This window comes from Acomys russatus, chromosome 24, assembly GCF_903995435.1.
Source record: "Acomys russatus chromosome 24, mAcoRus1.1, whole genome shotgun sequence".
Taxonomy (NCBI): Eukaryota; Metazoa; Chordata; class Mammalia; order Rodentia; family Muridae; genus Acomys; species Acomys russatus.
Genome location: NC_067160.1, coordinates 21,500,619 through 21,519,698, shown reverse-complemented (window position 1 = coordinate 21,519,698; position 19,080 = coordinate 21,500,619). Strand labels below are relative to the sequence as shown.

Genomic DNA, 19,080 nt, shown 5'->3' with positions numbered 1-19,080 from the left:
AAACTGCCATTTCACTTTTTAAAATATTCACCTCCAGAGTTGAAAGCATTAGATGTAATTTCCCGGCCAATTTACTTCTTTTGAGAAAGCCGCAGTGGCACGCCACTCCCACTGTTCTCCTGGCTCATTGATGAGGATACAGTAGGTAATCAATGAGCAACTGCTGGGACACAGGAAGCAACAGAAACTCGAATGTGCCTCCTAGTTCCCTGCTTCGTGAGTTCTGACTGATTGCCTTCACGGGATGCGTAATAGAATTCTTTCACCTCTAGGCTGCGCACCCTGTCACTGTCGCTGACAGGTCTGTTCTTTCACCTGATAAAAGCAGTCATGACATGAATTTTCTCTGGCAAAAGGATGTGGTTAGAGTCAGAGCTCTTGAATGTGGGGTAGAGATGACACAGAAATAGAAAGGGGAAGCATTTTTATACACAGGGACACAAATTCATATGAACCTATCTATAACTCAAAGACAGAATACCCACGGATTCATTTATCAGTCTGGAGGTCTTAGAAGCCAGCTTGTTTCTTTGTTTTTTTTTTTGTTTGTTTGTTTGTTTGTTTGCTTGTTTTTAACACGATATTTACATTTCTAGGGATACGGAATTTAAAACATATCAAAATGAGATTAACTGCAATTTTATAAATGGTCTAATTTTTTTCAATACTATTTATGAAGAGAGCTGAAAGGGAAAACACAGACATCCTAGGAAGGGGCTTATGACCTCATCCTATAAGCTCCAACCCCTCAGCCTGCGAAGCAGAGAGAAAGAAATGCACATTTCTCTTTTTTAATATATATCTTATTAATTTATTCATATTACATCTCAATTGTTATCCCATTCCTTGTATCCTCCCATTCCTCCCTCCCTCCTACTTTACTCCTACTCCCCTCCCCTATGACTGTTTCTGAGGGGGACTGCCTCCCCCTGTATATGCTCATAGGGTATCAAGTCTCTTCTTGGTAGCCTGCTATCCTTCCTCTGAGTGTCACCAGGCCTAATACACATTTCTAAAGATTAAGAAAGCAGACACTGGGGGAGAAAGTGACTGTTACTAAGTCAGGAGGCTAGGCCTAAAGGCCTGTCACGTCCACCGTCTTTGTGGTGAGTGTGGTGAAACTTACAAACTTTAACGACAAAATATAAATGTAAGGATTGGTGCAAATGGTCCAAAGGCAAAAATTTTGAACAAATAAGACTTATGACTTTAGATGTTAAGCAATAAATTGTTGACAGAAATGTATTATTTCATTTTGTCCTATGAATGAGATTAATGTGAACCTCTAAGAAAGTAGTTTTATGTTTTGTTGTCTTGTAAGACGGGGAGAGAAGAGGTGAGTGGCTAGCACAAAGGGTATTCTCAGGAAGAAGCCACAGCCAGCCAAGATACGACCAAGGAAAGGAAAGCTAAAGCCAGAGCAGATGTGAAATCTCTCATGCTGACTAAAGCATCACTTTTTATAACACAGGGTGAAACCCTAAACTCCTACACTGTGAAGAAGAGAAGTCTTTAATCTACTTTTGGTCAAAGTATTTAGGAATAGAAGGGGAGTACAAATTAGATGACTTCAGCATATTTTAACTAACTTGTAGGCAGAAAACTATTATGTATTTAGGTTGAATATGTGACACATCAGACTAGAGAGTCTCCAAAGTCAAGGGTATCAAACACTGAGAACAACTACAGTTACTTAGGAAACCACATTATGAGCGTCCAAAGTGAGCGGCCAGTTTATTCCGTATTATTAAATGTGAGCTTGTCTAGTTGGAGAGAGGCTTACTGAGTGTGTCCAGTTTTCTGGAAGACGGTATACTGTTAATAGTTACTAACAGATGGAATTTGGAGCCGGTATTGGAGGTTTGTCCAGAGAATGTGCCATTAATTTTCTTGGGAACTTTAGCCTTCTCGAATATGGGAAGTAGCAATGTCAGAAAAGGACTCGGTTGCCCAAATGACATAATGCATGTCCAATAGAGTAAGTAATGCCTGGCACACAGTACATGCGACATAGACACTGCTGGCACTACTACCACATCTGTCTATTTACAGGCTGTGACTGTTATTTTGTGAATAAGAAAATAACAGGTAAGAAGGCGAGAAAGAGAGCTATGGATATAAAATAAGGGCCTATAAAACCATCTATCTCTGGAGGGAGTGGAAGTGGACTCTGACTAGAATCTGTCCTAGAATCAACTCTAAACCCAAACAGCGCACCCGGGCTTGGCTGATTGACTATGCCAGGCATACTGCCTGAAAGTATCCACTGTTAAGTCACTTCAGGCCACTGAGAACTTTAGTAAAAAATATGGTTTATTTAATACTAGTTTGTTACATCCTGGCAATGAGCAGATCACTGTGCACCATGGGAAATACATCTGAACAATGTCACAAGCACAATTCATTAGAATTACCTGCTGACAATTTCCTTCACTCAAATTATGACAACCTCTAGAAGGAGGGCTGAGATTAAATTATTTTTAATTCCAAAGGGATTGTGAAATGAGAAATAGGTTTCTAACACCTGAGGAGCACCTGCTTTGGTTAATCATTGGCTACCCAATTATTTGCTCTGATAATATAAGCTCTGATAAGGCTGGGTGCTATTAGTGAGTCCTGCGACTGAAACAGGACCACACTCACCCCCAAAACTTTATGACCTGTCAAAAGGGAAATATTACAAGGAAAAATAGAACATGCTGGTGAAAGAAAAAGGTATGGTCTGATGGCAAGCCCTGACAGACAGCCTACCTGAATCCACATCCAGATAGAATCAGCACACTCAAATGGAATGAGCCACAACAGAAAGAGGCAGAAGGAAGCAGTGCTCCCAGCAGTGTTGAGCACCTGCACTGGGGATGTTATTAGCTTACATAGTAGTCATGTGTGCATTATAACACAGAACAGGGGAATACGGATATCCTGCATGAAAAAGAAAGAAACCCTAAACCCCTACACTGTGAAAAAAAGTCTTTAATCTACTGACTATATCTTTTGGTCAAATTGTTATTTATGGGTAAAAAAATATAGAAAACCTTCTTCCAAAGACCTGAATCGCTGCTCTATATTAACACCTTCTCTGGGAAAGGAAATAACCTAAGATTGCATGGTTTATATACTCTATTTTCTTATTATCTTGTGAAGCCCATATTAAGAGTGTCTTCAGCATGGGAAGTGTAACCTTGTAAGGACCAGCTCAGATGATCATAAAAGTGAAAAAATGGACAAACAATGGGCACATCAAGCACCACACAGCCATGCTGAGTGAGAAGAGACAGGAGACATCACGGGTAGGGCCTGCAGCTCTTCAGCCCACACTATGCAAGCGGTCACCTAATCTGCCAATGTTAACACCACTGCTATCATTCTCCTGAAATAAGCACTGTGACAGAAGCCAGTAAGATTAGAGCTAGGCCATCTAGCAGATGTTCCAAGTGGCATCACCACCAACCCAACAGCTTGTGGTTTGTTTGTTTGTTTGGTTGGTTGGTTCCTAACTAAAGTTAAGGCCCTCCAGGGAATTCCAAGTGGATCAGTTGGTCACAAGATTTGTATCAAAGTTATCTAGTACAAAATGTATCATTAGTTCATAAATGACATTTGTATCCTCTAGCTAATAGACTCGATAAATGGATACATCTTTTTCATACTTTAAGCCCTCCATTTCTTTAGTGACAAAAGGTGCTAGTGGGTACGTCTGTGTTGCACTCAGGGTAGATGGACACATGTTGAGTATTAAGTCTTCTATGTTGCTATCATTCTTTGGGTCTGAGAAATCTTTCAATAGGAGTAGGTCTCATGACCTGGTTACCACAGACCAAAGGTCCACACGGCATAGCACTTTTATTAAGTAAAAGACAGACTTATGTAACTTTGGAATGTAAGAACTAGAAGATTCTGGGAGATTCGGTTACAAAATCTTATTCCTCAGAGGAGAAAATGCAACAATGGGCAAGTTCAGTGTATATGAGAAAGTTGATGTAAGTGAAATGACAGAGATAAAAAAACATGACAGAACAACTAGGAGAATCCAAGACTACACAAGATACATTGATGTTTAGGAGCCTACCGTTTACATCCACACTGGTCCTTTTCCGTGAAAAAAAAAAAAAATTGTAAAGCCTATGTTATGCCCTTGACAGACTTGTATGTTCCCTCTTCTTGAGACAAATCAGTGTTTTCATCAGTCCTGCACACCCATCTTTCATTGTAACATATTCACAGAATCAAGGCTTATTGCCAACAATCCTTGGCTTGAACATTTCTAATCCCAAGGATGAGAACTGAGCTCAGCAGAACGTCTTAGATGAACAAGGAGGAAGCAGAGCCTAGGATCCCAAGTCAAAGGGAAAGGATGATGGTTATCATGGTCCCCTGTAACCATGACAATGTAGACAAACATGTTTCTCAGGATAGGTGAGGAGAGCACCTTACAGATTAGCTGAGCTTAGAGCTGATGTCAATGGAAAGCAACAACCAAAGTAATAAATGAGAGGCCAGGGCGGGGGGCGGGGGGGCATTTCAGTTCAGCCCAGACAGGAAGTCAAAGCTGTCAAGAATCCTTTATCCACGCGCCCTTCCTATAGACACATCCCCATGGCCATCTTCCTCTGCCTGGGCTTCTGTTAATGCGTGTTTCTTGCTAGAAGAGGGCAAGCCTACTCAGGCAGCATTCAGCACGAGAGTAAGAGAGAGGCGAAGCAAGCCTTGGACTTCTGACTTCAGTGTTCTGCAGTGACCTCAGTGTGAACCCAGGTCAGTTTTTTGCTCACTGACAGACAAGGAAAAGAAATGTGTAATCTATTCTACAAATGGTCAATGTCTGGCTCTTTGACTATTGCTTTTCTTTAAAGTGTAAAACGCTGTAACCAGCAGACCCCTTTACTTTTTCGGTTGAAGCAGGCCTAGGAGGACAGACAGAGGGCTTTTGTGTAGGTTCATGGAATGGCAATCTTAGAACTCTGCCTGGAATGTGAAAACTAAATCCATAAGCAGATACCACAGCTTCGCCTTTAGTGTCTTGTTAATAAATGTTAGGAAAGCTACAATGAGACAATGTGCATTATACATATCAAAGATTCAATATTATACTGTGCTGGCACATTTTTTTCAGATGAATTAATCCACTCATAGCTTTGGAAGGATAGCCAGATGTACTCGTATATCAAGCTGCAAATGCCATGGTAACCACTGTTCCTAGGCAACTGTAGAACTATGTGTGTGGTCCACTTTCCATACAATAAATACAAGAGGAAAGCAGCAGGGAAAAATAAAGTGTTAAGTGATAACCTGGACACCCTCCCCCCCCCCAAAAAAAAGGCAGAAAGAGGGATAATTCTTAATGAGTCCAAGTGCATAATCTATTACAACAGGGAAATACAACCTTAATTAGTCTGTATAAAACAACTAGGAAAAATATTTCACCAAGTAAAATAAAAACAGATGTTTACTCCATTTTTTAACCACACTATGTAGGAAAAAGATAAAACTCTGTGAAAGAGGAACGGGAAGCATTCCTAAGACACTGAGTCAGCCATGTAAAAACCAATACTCTGGGTATTAAATTTCACTTGCATAATATTAAATGGCAAGGAGTCTCGGTTTCTCAATTTTTGGATGCTTTCTGTAGCGGCGTGCAAACTGGGAGCAAATGAAATGCCCGGTAGAGATCATCCCTTTACTGTGCTTCTAGCCACAGACCCATCCCAAGGGAGGTCAAACACCATGCTAGTGGCCAGAGGAAAAGCGAGCCGCTGTTGTATGCCTTGGATTCTAAACAGGAAAGTTCGACAGAATACGCAAAAGTGAAAAATTCTCCAAAAGTTTTGTGGACTCTACGACTCAAGATTTCCAACAATTTCTTTTAAATTCTTATACCTCCATTTGAAACATAAATATGCTTAAGAGGCTAACTGATCAAGAGACAAGGCCATCCGCTTTGCCTACTGGTTTTGCTGTCTGGTTCTCAACAGACAGAAAATGGGGTGTAGGACTCAGATTTCTACATTTAATATTAATCCCAAAATCTGTGTCATTGTGTTTGACAATCTTACTGCACGTGGTTACACACATTTCCTATAGGAATATAGTGTTCATGCATACAATAACAAAGGCTGAGGACAATATACCTTGTAACACAAATGACATTTCAAATCACTAGGAAAAAAAAATCCTGCTTGACAAAATGTTCAAAAAGTTCCAGGAAATTGGCTAGAAATTTTCCAATCGTTCATTTCATCTTGAAATGAACATTTTCATGGAATATAATACAGTTCCCTTTATAGAGAGAATGACATGGGGCTGAAAATCATACCAAAGTGTACAGAAAAATTTAAGGAATGAAAAAGATATTATAGCACAAAGGGAAATGAGCTCCGGTAAAACGCCAGCATTCCACATAGGTCAGGGCAGATTATTTTGCTAACTTGGATCTTTAATGGATCACTTTTGGGAAAAAGCACGGCAACTATCAAAATTAGGTTGAAAATCAATAGCCAATTATGTGAATAATTCCAAATATGTTCCAAAATCTCTATCCTAGAAGTATGAGGCAAATTATTAAATATAGAAAGCCAGTTATAGAAGAGATGTGGCCAACCTTTTTTTTTTTTTTCAAAAACTATATACATTTAGAGCAAACATTGACTAAAGTGATCACAAGACCAGTGGCTACTTAAAAGGGGACAAAAATGAACCAAGGTTAAAATGATACACTGGTCATTATAAATATTTTTATGAATTTCTAATATTTACTTTTTAGCTTACTTTGCTATTTTTGTATCAAAAATAATAATAATAAAGGCTTATAACATAATATAACCATTTCAATATTTTCTTTTTAAGATGCTTTGGGGGTAAAAATGGAAAGATTAGAATGCTTACTTCGGTCTGTACTTTTGGGTTAAGGGTGTTCGCTGTTTACCAATCACATAGCTCTCAGGAGCTTTGGTCCAGGGAGTGGTAGCGCCTATTTCTGCGTGGGTCAATTTAAGTTAGAACAAAAGCTAGAGTTGGGTGTGGTGGCTGGTGTACGCCTTTAATACCAGCCTTCGGGAGCTGAGGCGTGCGGATCTCGCTTAGGAGCCATGTCCCCCTTGTTCCCTTCACTCTTCCCTCGTGTGACTGAGACACTGTGGCTTAATCTGGACCGACCCTGTGTGGAGGAGACAGAGCTGCAGCAGCAGGAGCAGCAGCAGCAGGCCTGGCTCCAAAGCATCATTGCAGAGAAAGACAACAACCTGGTACCTACTGGCAAGCCTGCCTCAGAGCACTACGATGAGGAGGAGGAAGAGGATGACAAAGATGATGAAGACAGTGAAGAGGATTCAGAAGATGATGAGGATGAGATGAATGACTATAATAAGTCAGCTGATGATGGAGAGGTCAATGAGGTGGACATGGAAGGCAACGAACAGGATCAGGACCAGTAGATGATCTAGGTAGACAAGCCAAGGTGGCCTCAGGGTGATTCCAGCCACCCCAACCTATTTTGCATTCACAGCCTCAGCTCCTCAACCTGAAGAACCAGCTTGTGGCTGTAGTGCCTAAAGCTTTGCCTTAGGCACTTTGTCAGCTGCTGCCAGGACAGGGTCTCCTTGGGCCCTTGCAGGCCATCAGTCTTCCCCTGAATCCCTGGAGCCTGAGCCCACCCCACCTTCCTGGCTGGTACCTCATTCCTTGGTAGCCAGGTGTGGTCCCTTTCTAACCCTCTTAATAAAGACACAGGATTGACTCTTACAAAAGAAAAGAAAAGAATGCTGTACTTCTGTGAAACAGCGCACCCTTGTGGCTTATGTTGCATCAGAAGCAACAGTAGCTTTGGTCATATATATTTTTCCTTTTGGTTCTGTTTCCATATTTCATTGCTATTACTTTCAATGGCTAAAAATAAGTTTGTTAAAATGTCAACTAAATTGTTCAAGTAGAAGTATGCTTAATTACAATTAGTATTTTACTTAAATTTTAAACCAGAATAAGAGTAACAAGCATTCATAAACAGGTATGCTCTGCTGAACTTCATGAATACTTAAATATAAACAATATCAGTTCAAGAGTCAATTATAATTCATATAAATATACTACCTATAGGTACACAAAAACCGTAACACACAAGACAAACCAGGAGAAAGCAATGTGCATTCTCTTTAATCAGTCTTCATTAGGCAGTTCAGGGAAGAAGAACCAGCTGTGTGAGGTAGTGGGAACACAGAAGACGCAGATGGCGTCATTCCACACTGAGTGGATAAGAAGCAAGCCTTCACATGAGCAGCGCTAACTCAGATGTCCTGCTTAGAGTTGAAAAGAACACTGAAATTGATAAGGAATAGAGCTTTAAAAGGGAAATTATAATGTCAATAGATTAACTTGAGACTCAAAAGTTGATCACTGGTACCGCTTCTAATCTGGGAAATGGCAAATAAATACATATGTGGCAGTTGGCCACAGCAAGCAGTACAAAGACAAGTGAAGCCTGTCCTCTTCTGCCTCTATTCTGGATTTGCCTGGAAAATGACTTGAGTGGAGAGAATGGGAGACACTATAAATAAAGATACATGAAGGCTTGACCTCTAAGAGAAGTAAAAGGAATAAAACAAACCCCAAAATGACTTTGAGCTCTTGACTACCGGGTAAAAACGAGGGTGGCGTGACAGATGTGCCAATACCCATACAATGAAAAGTCAGTAAATATTCACAGGCTCAAATTTAACAGCATGAATATTAAGACTGGAATTACAAAATGAAGGTAGCAGTTTCCTAGGAATCTTATCAAAAGTTACGATGGCTTCAAACAGGGTTCTAAAAGGCAGATGTCTAAAAAATCAATACATGTGGAGAGCCATGCTCTCTTAGAAGAACTCCCCCTGCCTGCTGCATTCTCTGGTGGCCTTCAGTGTTCCAGTACAGTGGAACACTCAGCATGGCCTGAGTCTAAATATGACCTTCTCTTCTGTCTCTAGGATGTATGAACCATCTTATAAAGATCCTAGCCTTTGCATTCAGGCCCAACTTAGAGTAAGATGGTGGCACCTCCAAGCTTAAATCCACATACACGCCCTCTGTTTCTAAGTCATATTTATAAGTGTTGGGGCTTAAGAATAAGCTAAAGGAACATACGTGGACAAGCGAAACACAAGTGTGCTTCCAGAGAACTGCGCTTCTTATTCCTGGAAGACACCATGAGGAGACATAGTAGGAAAGCACAGGCACAGGGGTGGGTATCTAAACAAGGACAATGGGAACATGGTGAGGGACCAGGGGGTCATCGAATACAGCAATGGCCACTTTGTGAAGTCTAAGCCTGACCACAACTCTTAGAGGGGGCATTATTCAAAACCACTATAGCTGAGATCCATTCACAAATTAAAAAAAAAAAAAAAAAAAAAAAAAGATGTCCTTTCTTAAAGACTATCAAGATAAAAGAAGAGTTAAAAAATAAAGGGTGTCTAATGACATAGAATCTGGCCATGAGTCTAAATTATAAGTGCTGAGATGCCTGGGAAAGCATAAGCTCATGTATGTGTATAAGTAGACTACATTCAGACAAACATAATCCTAGCTTAATCATTAAGGATTTGGGTAACGAATAAACAAAAAAAAAAAAAAAATGGTTCTTCAGCTTCTCTAGGGAAAAACAAATAATTCTGGTTCCTATTGAACAATACATCAAAGAACTACCCAGATGTCCAGATCAAAAGACAAAGTAATCAGAAAATTACATAAAGATGTGTCATTTGCCAAAGGCAATATTAAAAAAGAAAAATTACTTAACACAGGCACCGAGTGGTCCCAGAGCAGAGGGTGAGAATCAAAGGGACCAGTTTTCCATGAGGTCACTGGTGGCGAGGCTCAGACTTAGAGGCAGACATTAGAAAGGCGATTAGATACACCCCTGGAGAATCAACACACACAGAGCTACTGGGATGACTTCAATGGAGACAGTTGGAAAAGAAATGACTCCTAATGCCAAGGAAAGAATAGTTTGGTAGCTATTTGAGAGTATAATATTTTACACTGTTACAGTTCCGTTTTAAAGGAATTAAATTAGAAAGTAATCTTTGAAAGGCTACTACTGTTCCTATGAAGAAGTGTAAAGGGGGTATACACAAAAGGAAACCTTTGGGACCAGTGTTGTCCTGTCTAGATTGCTTAGTTTCGGTCTGGTTCTTTCTCAGGCCCAAGCACACTGTCTCCTTGACATTCTGGAATCTGAACAGCGTTTTCCACCCAAGTATTATACTCCTACACACATTTACGACTTAACACAAAGACTGCCTTTTCTGTGAAGCGTCATCCAGCAACAGAACGAATGATAACTTGGCAGTTTGTCAGCAAATGATTCTCTCGTGGAAAAAGCAATCAGCCTTCTGCTTTATAAGATGAGACTTTTATGGTCACACATTAGTGTAGATAAGAAAATACTAAGTTTTTAAAGAGTTCATTTCTCTATTGGAGCTGCTGACCATCCAAATGGAGAATAAAACCCTTCACCTTTAATACATGAACACCACTTGATGTCTAAGTATGTCAAAATACATTTTACCTTCAAAGTCCATTCAAATTATTCCATGTTATTATAAGAAACAGAATAGACCCTGTTATATTCAATTACATCTACCTAAATCTCATTTATGCCCCATTTGAGTAAAGCAATGCGTGTATAGAAGGTTTTAGACAAATGGGTCCTCACAAAAGATATATTCAGGGAAAACTTAGTATCAAATAATTTTAAGCTGAGGCTGTCTGGGGAGGTGGTTTGGCTGGTAACAGGGCAAGGGCCTTCTACCACACCTGATGACCCAGGTTCAATCCCTGGAACTGACACACTGGAGAGACAGAATACACACATACTGTTCTTTAACCTCCACATCTCTCTCTCTCTCTCTCTCTCTCTCTCTCTCTCTCTCTCTCTCTCTCTCTCTCTCACACACACACACACACACACACACACACACACACACACACACACACGACACACACACGACACACACTAAAATAATTTTTTTCCTTTTTGTAAATTGAGATAAAGATCTGTGGAAAACATCCCCTCTGGATAGACAATATGACTGAAACAGTAACATAGTCTATTTAAAGGGGTGCTTAAAAAAACAAAAACATAGCATTAATAGAACAAGTAGACACCAGGATTTTCCCTAGAGAATCTCAGAAGATACCCAGGGGAAATCCAAGAATGGACCTTATGGCCCCATGTGATTGTTTAAAAATACATACATACATACATACATACATACATACATACATTTAATTCCTCATACAACCAATGCTTGGATGAAGTAAAAAAGGAAAAAAATGTATCTATCACGTATTAGCGTGACGGTATTAAAACTGACATTTAAGACACGACAGACGTATCCATGATCATCTTCTACAAACTTTGTCAGTAGCTATTCTGGGTGCATATTAATGACTGTTTCTTTCGCAGCAGACTATGTGGAAAAAGTCAAGTTAGATACAGGAAAAAAGAGATGTCTCCCTAGAGAAACCAGAAAAACAAAACAAACCCAGCACACCTTATCAGTGTCATCCACACTGGTGGATCTCACCACGCACGAAGCGCGTCTCTCCTGGCCTTGTGCAGTGCCCTGGGAGGTGGGCATGGGGGGCAGTGGAGCACGCCGTTTCTTGGGCGCATCCGAGGGCAGTGTGTTGGAAATGTAAGGTTTGGAGATGGTGTTGGATCTCGTAAAAGATGGACGATGCTTGCTCACTAGCGGGGTCGCAGGAGCGCTGGCTGTCTAATAGAAAAAAACAAAAGGCAATGCCTGTTTATGATCACAATACTTGCTAAGAATCTGAAAATTCTTGTTAGGCATCTTAAAATGCTGCATGAATATGCTCACTTGCTCCCGCTTTTTCTTACTGCGTTGGAAAAAGCTGAAAATCCCTTTGTTTTCTTTCTCCTTCACAATGTCTGGGTTGTGTGAAATTTGGCAGGACTCTGAAAAAGATGAAAAACAACTTACTTTTTGTTTACGGGCAGAACGTTCATTTCCAATGTTTCTTTTCTAACATTTAAAAGATTTTCTGGTGATGAGCATTACCAGCTACAGCCAACTTTCAAGGAAACAAGTGAACAGAGTCCCCACTTTAGATCAGGACAAAGTGAGGCTTAAGGAAGCTAAGACACGCAGCCAGGACCAAGAGGCACAGCTAGACAGTGAACTGAATTTCTTAAGCACTGTATAATTACCAGCATTTCAAACGCAAAGTAAGCAGGCTACACATCACAGTGACACACGACACTTCTCCCGTGCAGCTTGTCCTTTTGTTTATTTCAGCTATAATTTTGGAAGAGCTAAACAACCATGAAGCATTTTACTCTCAAGAAACACAAGCCGTTATAATTACAGCTGCCACTCTATCTGCAAGTATGCTTCAATGGATCCAAACAAACAGCATATGGAAAACGCTCCGAGGAAAACTAGCTCTGTACTGAATATGTATAGATTTTTTTTTCCTTATCGTCATTCCTGATGGAAAAATCATCATAACGACCATTTATAAAGTTTTTATAAGGTGTTGGGTGTCACTGGTGCTCCTGAAATGATTTAACGTATGTGGGGGTTGGGGGTGGGCAGAGGCTATATGCAAACACCAGGCAATTCTTTCTTGGGGACTTGAGTTTCCACAGATTTGGTATCCTCAAGGGTTCGGAACCAATCTCCCCCAGGCACTGGGGGAAGACTGGGCCAAGTAGTTTCTCTTAAGTGCTATTTGTTTAACCTAGAAGTTCTAGTGGGGCCAGAATTACCAGGCCCTAAATGTTAAGAGTGCTAAAATTGGACTTAGAAAGTGGTAAACTTCAAGGCTGCATGTATAATTTTGCTTTTTAAAAAACCTGTTTCCTAATGTCAAGATCAAGGAGTCAATAACTGAGGGTCAAGCCAGCATTTAAGCCACTGTGACCCTGCATACTTCCAATGCAGTACCACTGAAAGGAACCAGGACTGCTTTGCAGTAGTTGATTTACTTTTTATATAAAGCAATGAACCACAAGCAACTAGTTGTATCAGGGTGAAAGTTACCAAAGTCTACCAGGAGTTATACCAAAGGACTTAGGAACCATCCTACAGTGGTTTCTACTGGCAAAGATCAGGACAATTTTGATATCATAAAAGTAATTTTATATTGAAACATATCACATGATCTTGAGAAACTGAGTGCATCTTCTCTGAACCCACATAAAGCTAGACATGAGAAAACACACATCTGAGGTCCTAGCACTCCTATCATGTGATGGGAAGCAGACAGGAGAATCGCGGCGGCCCACAAGCTTGGCATGCACAGCATTAAGAGATCCTTTCTCAAATGACGTGGAATATAATGACCAACATCTGCTACAGGCACATCATAGCACACACACTCCTGTACAGGCATCTCAACCTGCCCCCCACATTCATATACACAAGATTAAGAAAGAAAGTGCTGCTAGCAGCTGAAAGGAAGACTGCATAAGACTAGAGCTCTTTTTCAGTTGTTCATTAAGATGTACGCAGCAAATGCTGGTATTAGCCGGGTTTTCATACGTCTGTAAGTGGAAGTACAAAGCACTGCTTATGAAGGGTGTTTTGTGTTCTTTGGTTTGTTTTCCTGAAGCAGGGATTTCTCTGTGTAGCTCAGGGTGGCCTTACAGCCCTGGCCTTATGTTCCCAAGGAGCTGGGATCAGTTCGGCTCCTATCGAGTATTCTTGCAACAAATTATTTCACCCAAACCTGTCAAGTCTCTAGATGTATCGTCAGTTGACAGGAAAAAAGTAAATAGAAGTTATACCCACAGGGTGCGTGGGACCAGTGGTGAAACAGACAGACAATTGGGTGAACCATGAGACAAAGGACCTGGTGTTGTCAGTAGAACAAGACGAGAGTACACTGTGAAAATATGCCTTCTACAAAGACATGTAAGAATTTTATGTAAATCATAAAGCAATGTCAATGATATCAGAAACAAAGCCCTTCACATAAAAACTGAGAGAGAACTTAAATAGGACTTAGAAGTAAATGTACAATCTTTAATGCTTTTATTTAAAATGAGTGTTTAAAAGCAAACATAATTGTCAGTGTAGAAACTACTGTAGGAAAGCAAAGAGTGTGCCGGTTGGGTTTGGTTTTTTGTTTTTGTTGTTGTTTGCTTGTTTCTTAATCAATTTAACACAAGCTACCATCATCTTAAAAGAGAGAACCTCAGTTTTAAAAAGGCCTGCCTCCATCAGATTGTCTGTAGGCACAGCTGTGGGGGCACTGTCTTGATTATTAATTGATGTGGGAGGGCCCAGCCTCCTGTTGGTGGGGCAAGCCTAGGACAGGTGATCTTGGATTCTATGAAAAAGCAGGCTGAGGAAGCCATGGCCTCTGCTTAGATTCCTGTCTCCAGCTTCCTCCTGGGCTTGAGGTCCTGCCTCTGCCTCCCTCAATGACTGACTGTAATCAGGATGGGTAGGCCAAATAACCCTTTTCCTTCACAAGTTGCTTTTTGTCAGGGTCTTTCATCACAGCAATAGGAAGAAAAGTAGGAGAGACAGTTAATACCAAAGCATATATTAGTGCGATCTGTCACAGTGAACACACTAAAGGACAACTGTATTTCACTTATGAAAACTTCAATAGCTCAAACATTAACAGGCAGTACACACTGCACAAGGGCCTTCCTAAAGCCAACAAGTAACAATGAGGACATAGAGGCTCAGGGATACAGGTTTTTCATATGCTTTATTTCTGAGAACACCTCTGTGAAGAAAGAGAGAAAAGTTTCACTTTAGCAATTTGCCCCCCATTGGCACATGTTAGCTGGTGGTGTGATAAATGTAAAAAACAAAAATCAGCATTGCATTTGCGTTTAAGGAATTGAGTGTCCTAGATCTGAATACTTTGCAAACTCACAGATCCATTCAACTCATGTAGCCAGAATATGACACCGATGCTTCTGACATCTGATCACCCTCCACACCAGGTCAGCCCTCTTCAATTAAAACAGTATGTACAGACTGCTGAATGTTAAAGTCTGAGACAAGTGAAGGCCTGCCTTCATTAAGGAAATTGGCACAAGCACTGTAGCTTCCTGATTCTAGAAGAGAGACCCAAAGTCACAGCACATCATGTCTAAAGGCTTCGGATGACATCCCACCAAATCAAAGGGTACACACATGTATGGTTGGGACAGAGATGCTGGACTCTGACACGAAAACGAGCTGTCTCGACTCTACAACTTTAGTCCCTGACTGTTCTACTCAGCAATTACATCTCTGAAAAATCCCATTGAGGGATGGCTAGAACAGACATTGGAAATAAATGTACTAAATACTGTAAAGTTGAGCCTAAAAGGATCATGGGATGTGGTTATGACCAAGCCAAGTACAAGCACTGTTTCTGTAAAGAAGCAGAGAACATGCTCCCATTTCTTATCATTTACAGAAGTAGAGTCCAGACATATAAGCTGTTTTTTTATTCTAGAAGCTTGTCGCCTTGGCCTAACAGCCAATGTGGCATCAGAATAGAAGAGCCTATTTTCTGGTTCTTGGCCAAGGTATATGTTAGGATGACAGGAATTTTTAACTCCTTTCATTAGGCTAGTCTGTATTAGCCACCAAGAATAAATCAACATATAGTTGCCCCCATGGGCTTAATCAGAAGAGCCTGACAAATAGCAATATGTGCTTTAATATGGTTTTACTTTTAGGCAGGGTAGTAATAATTATACAAATCAGTGATCTGAGCCTACCCTTTTTAACGGAGGAAAAAAGACTCCCAGATTCTATTATTGAATCATTTTAATCAAATCTTCCCTATGAAAGTAACATACTCATTAAAAATCCTATAATATAAATAAATATGAAAATTTGCTCACAATCCTTCCACTCAAAGCTAATCACTATTAAACAGTTTATATATTTCCTTTCAAAAATTCATGTAAAAGCTTTTTTACATGCAGTATTAAATGCCTTTATAAGCTTTTAAAGCTATTTTAACAAAATTTTTCATGTTATTACAAAATTCTCACAGGAACTAAATGGTGGCAATCTACATATATTGATATATCACCTCTCCAATAGCTGCTTAGTGAGAATAAATTGGCACCCTTCCATAGCACTGCCAAAGATTCACTCACACTCGCATCCAAGCATGCTCCTACAAAAACCATTCTTTCTTATATAAGAGTAGAAATTCCATTTTCCCACACTTTCACCACGATATCATTTTCTGTATTGTTTTTTAGTGTCTGAGATTTTTTTCCCTATACAGCTCAGGTTTGCCCCAAACTTGGAATCCTCTTGCCTTGCCCCATTAAGTGCTAGAATTGCATATTTACGCTATTACTCCAGCCCTAGAATGACATCGTTCATCACCATACTATTGAAATCAAATTGTTATAATTAGGACCTGAAATCAAAGATGGGAACCCATAATGTGTTTTTTGTTTTTTTGTTTTTTTGTTTTTTTAAAGAAAACAAGCCCCCAAGATTTTAAGTTAGAATTTCTTACAGGATGTGTTAGTAATGTTTAAAAAAAAAATAAGATTTGAATCTCAATTTTAATCCTCCCAATTTCATGTTATAATTTACAGTTTCTACCGATTCATGTATCTTACCTTGGAAAGATGGCTTATTGGAGGCAGTTACAGGGGGGGCTACAGCAAGAGGGAGTAAAAAAGGGTAAATGACTATGATGACGATGATGTTTGTTAGCTATTAAACATCACTAAGTCAAAACAGCAGTCAGTGGACTACACTATAGACATCCTCAGAATAATGTCTGAAATTCTCTGTGCAGTGTGCATGAACGGTCTCTTCTACAAACCCTTCATCCCCGCCCCCAAGGACAGAAACCCAAACTAAATTACATGTCCCTGGTCTACCAGGCACCAGGAAAAAACAATCAACTTCATTTGTGATCTCTACATTTTAATATATCTCCTTTTTGCCTGAATAAAATCTCTGATATCTGAAAAAAAAAAATTGAAAGGATTTCCGATTCATTTCATATGGAGGTTTATTTTGGATGCTGACCTAAAGAAACAATCTGTCATTTAAAAAAAAAAAAAATTTCCAAACTTGATAGCAAAGCTGCATACAAAATGATATGGGCCTGCACATAACTACTTACTTTATTTAAATCCAAAAAGCAGAAGAAATTAAGATAACACCCAAAAAAGCTTGACAAAGCAACCCAAGCCCATCATCCTAAACTACTGAATCAGGTGAGACAGGGGATTCCTTGAGCATAGAGTTTCGAGCCAAAGCTAGGCATCCTGATGAGACCTGCTCACAAAAAAACAAAAAGGGGGGAAAAAAAATGAAAGCTACCAAAATAATACCTAGGTTGACAGAAAAAAATAAAATGTGATGATAGCACAAAAGACTGGCTTTTCTTTCCATTTCAGTAACTGTTATCAAGTGAAATTATACACTTGATTTGATTTATTTCTTTTTTTCCTTTTTCTTTATTTTTTTTTATTAATTCATTCATATTACATATCAATAGTTATCCCATCTCTTGTATCTTCCCATTCCTCTCTCCCTCCTGCTTTCCCCCTACTCCCCTCCCCTATGACTGTGACTGAGGGGGACCTCCTCCCCCTGTATATGCTCATAGGGTATCAAGTCTCTTTTTGGTAGCCTGCTATCCTTCCTCTGTGTGCTACCAGGCCTCCCCATTAAGGGGACCTGGACAAATATGGGGCCCCAGAGTTTGTGTGAAAGTCGGTCCCCACTCTCCACTCAACTGTGGAGAATGTCCTGTCCATTGGCTAGATCTGGGTCAGTTATTTCTATTCAATTTTTTCTTCTTATTCTCAATAGGATGTTTATCTATATGGAGGATCCATTAAATCCTTGGCATTATGAACTTGGGTGCACCTACACACAGACACACACACACACACAAACACACACCTAGATGTGAAGTGGGAGGAGGGGTACACTTACCTCTGCTGATATCCATGGCATATAGCTCCCTTAGTCCCAGGTCATTAAGGGATTTTGTCACGTCGAGGGGCTCCTGAGCCTGATAATCCTTCAGCAACACTGTATGCAATGGATCAAACTCACATTTGCTGCATATAATGGGAGCCAGATCGTGAAGAGGTGCGTGTGGACTAACTCTCACTATGGTCTTCTGTGTTCTCTTAAAGTTGATCACTACTCTCACAGTTTTCTGAAATGTAAGTTAGATTCACAGTTATGACATAATTTATTTATTACTAAAATCAAATTTCACAGTGGCACCTAGAATGGTAACTGTAGTAACTGACTCTCAGTTCTCTGAACCATAACCTAACTTTTTAGTTACACCACGGGTCACTAATTAAAACAAGCTGTGCAATGCTACCCAGAGGTGTGTTTTACTCAAGGCTTTGTATTTCATCAGCAAACAGTTCTTTCTATTCTTTTCTTCTTCTGGGGTAAAATTCTCTTTTCCATTAATGCTATTTCCATTGTAAAACAAATTCTAAGAAAAAAACAAACATTGGTTTTTTTGTTTTGTTTTGTTTTGAGTTTTTAATGGTCCTGGGAATTGAACTTAAGGTTTTATTCATGCTAGACAAGCACTCTAATACTATGCTATGTCCCTGGTCCTCTTTCTAACTTTCACATTGATACAGGGTGTCACTAAATGCTCCTGGCTGGACTTGAACTCAATTTATAGCCAAGGTAGGTCTTGTGAACTTGTGATCCTTCTGTCACAAGGACATGTTCCATCCGCTTTTTAAAATAGTTAAAATTAAAATTTCTATTAAGATTTTATCAATCTATTTTTTTTTTAATTAGGGGTGGTTAAGACAAGGTTTCTCTGTGTAGCCTTGGCTGTCCTGTAACTTGCTCCCTGGACCAGGCTGGCCTTGAATTCGGAGATCTGCCTGCTCTGCCTTCTGAGTGCTGGGATTAAAGGGGAAGCCACCACCGCCTGGCTCAAATTTTTGATAGTAAAATATCAAGCAGGATTCAAAGTCAACAAAAACAGAGGCCCATATGCAGTATTACTAATATTTTTACATTATGTAGTAAAGTATTTATTTTGAAAGTATCAAATATACACAATACTAATATCTGTTTTATGTTGTCCTTAATT

At 39.8% G+C, this 19,080-nt stretch overlaps 2 protein-coding genes across 3 annotated transcripts in view; one reads left to right on the top strand and one right to left on the bottom strand.

Moving 5' to 3' along the window:
* Positions 1-19,080, bottom strand: part of Cobll1 (cordon-bleu WH2 repeat protein like 1) — a 155,541-nt gene that overhangs the window by 28,091 nt on the left and 108,370 nt on the right. For both annotated transcript variants that reach the window (XM_051166870.1, XM_051166871.1), the window contains exons 4-6: positions 17,937-18,165; positions 11,859-11,956; positions 11,529-11,753 (exon numbers count right to left, since the gene is read on the bottom strand). In XM_051166870.1, the coding sequence (XP_051022827.1) occupies positions 11,529-11,753; positions 11,859-11,956; positions 17,937-18,165 (552 nt within the window). The remainder of the gene's footprint in view (positions 1-11,528; positions 11,754-11,858; positions 11,957-17,936; positions 18,166-19,080) is intronic.
* Positions 7,082-7,746, top strand: LOC127207448 (anaphase-promoting complex subunit 15-like). The gene has a single exon (XM_051166869.1). It carries the CDS (start codon positions 7,086-7,088, stop codon positions 7,428-7,430), a length of 345 nt encoding a protein of 114 aa, XP_051022826.1. The 5' UTR covers positions 7,082-7,085; the 3' UTR covers positions 7,431-7,746.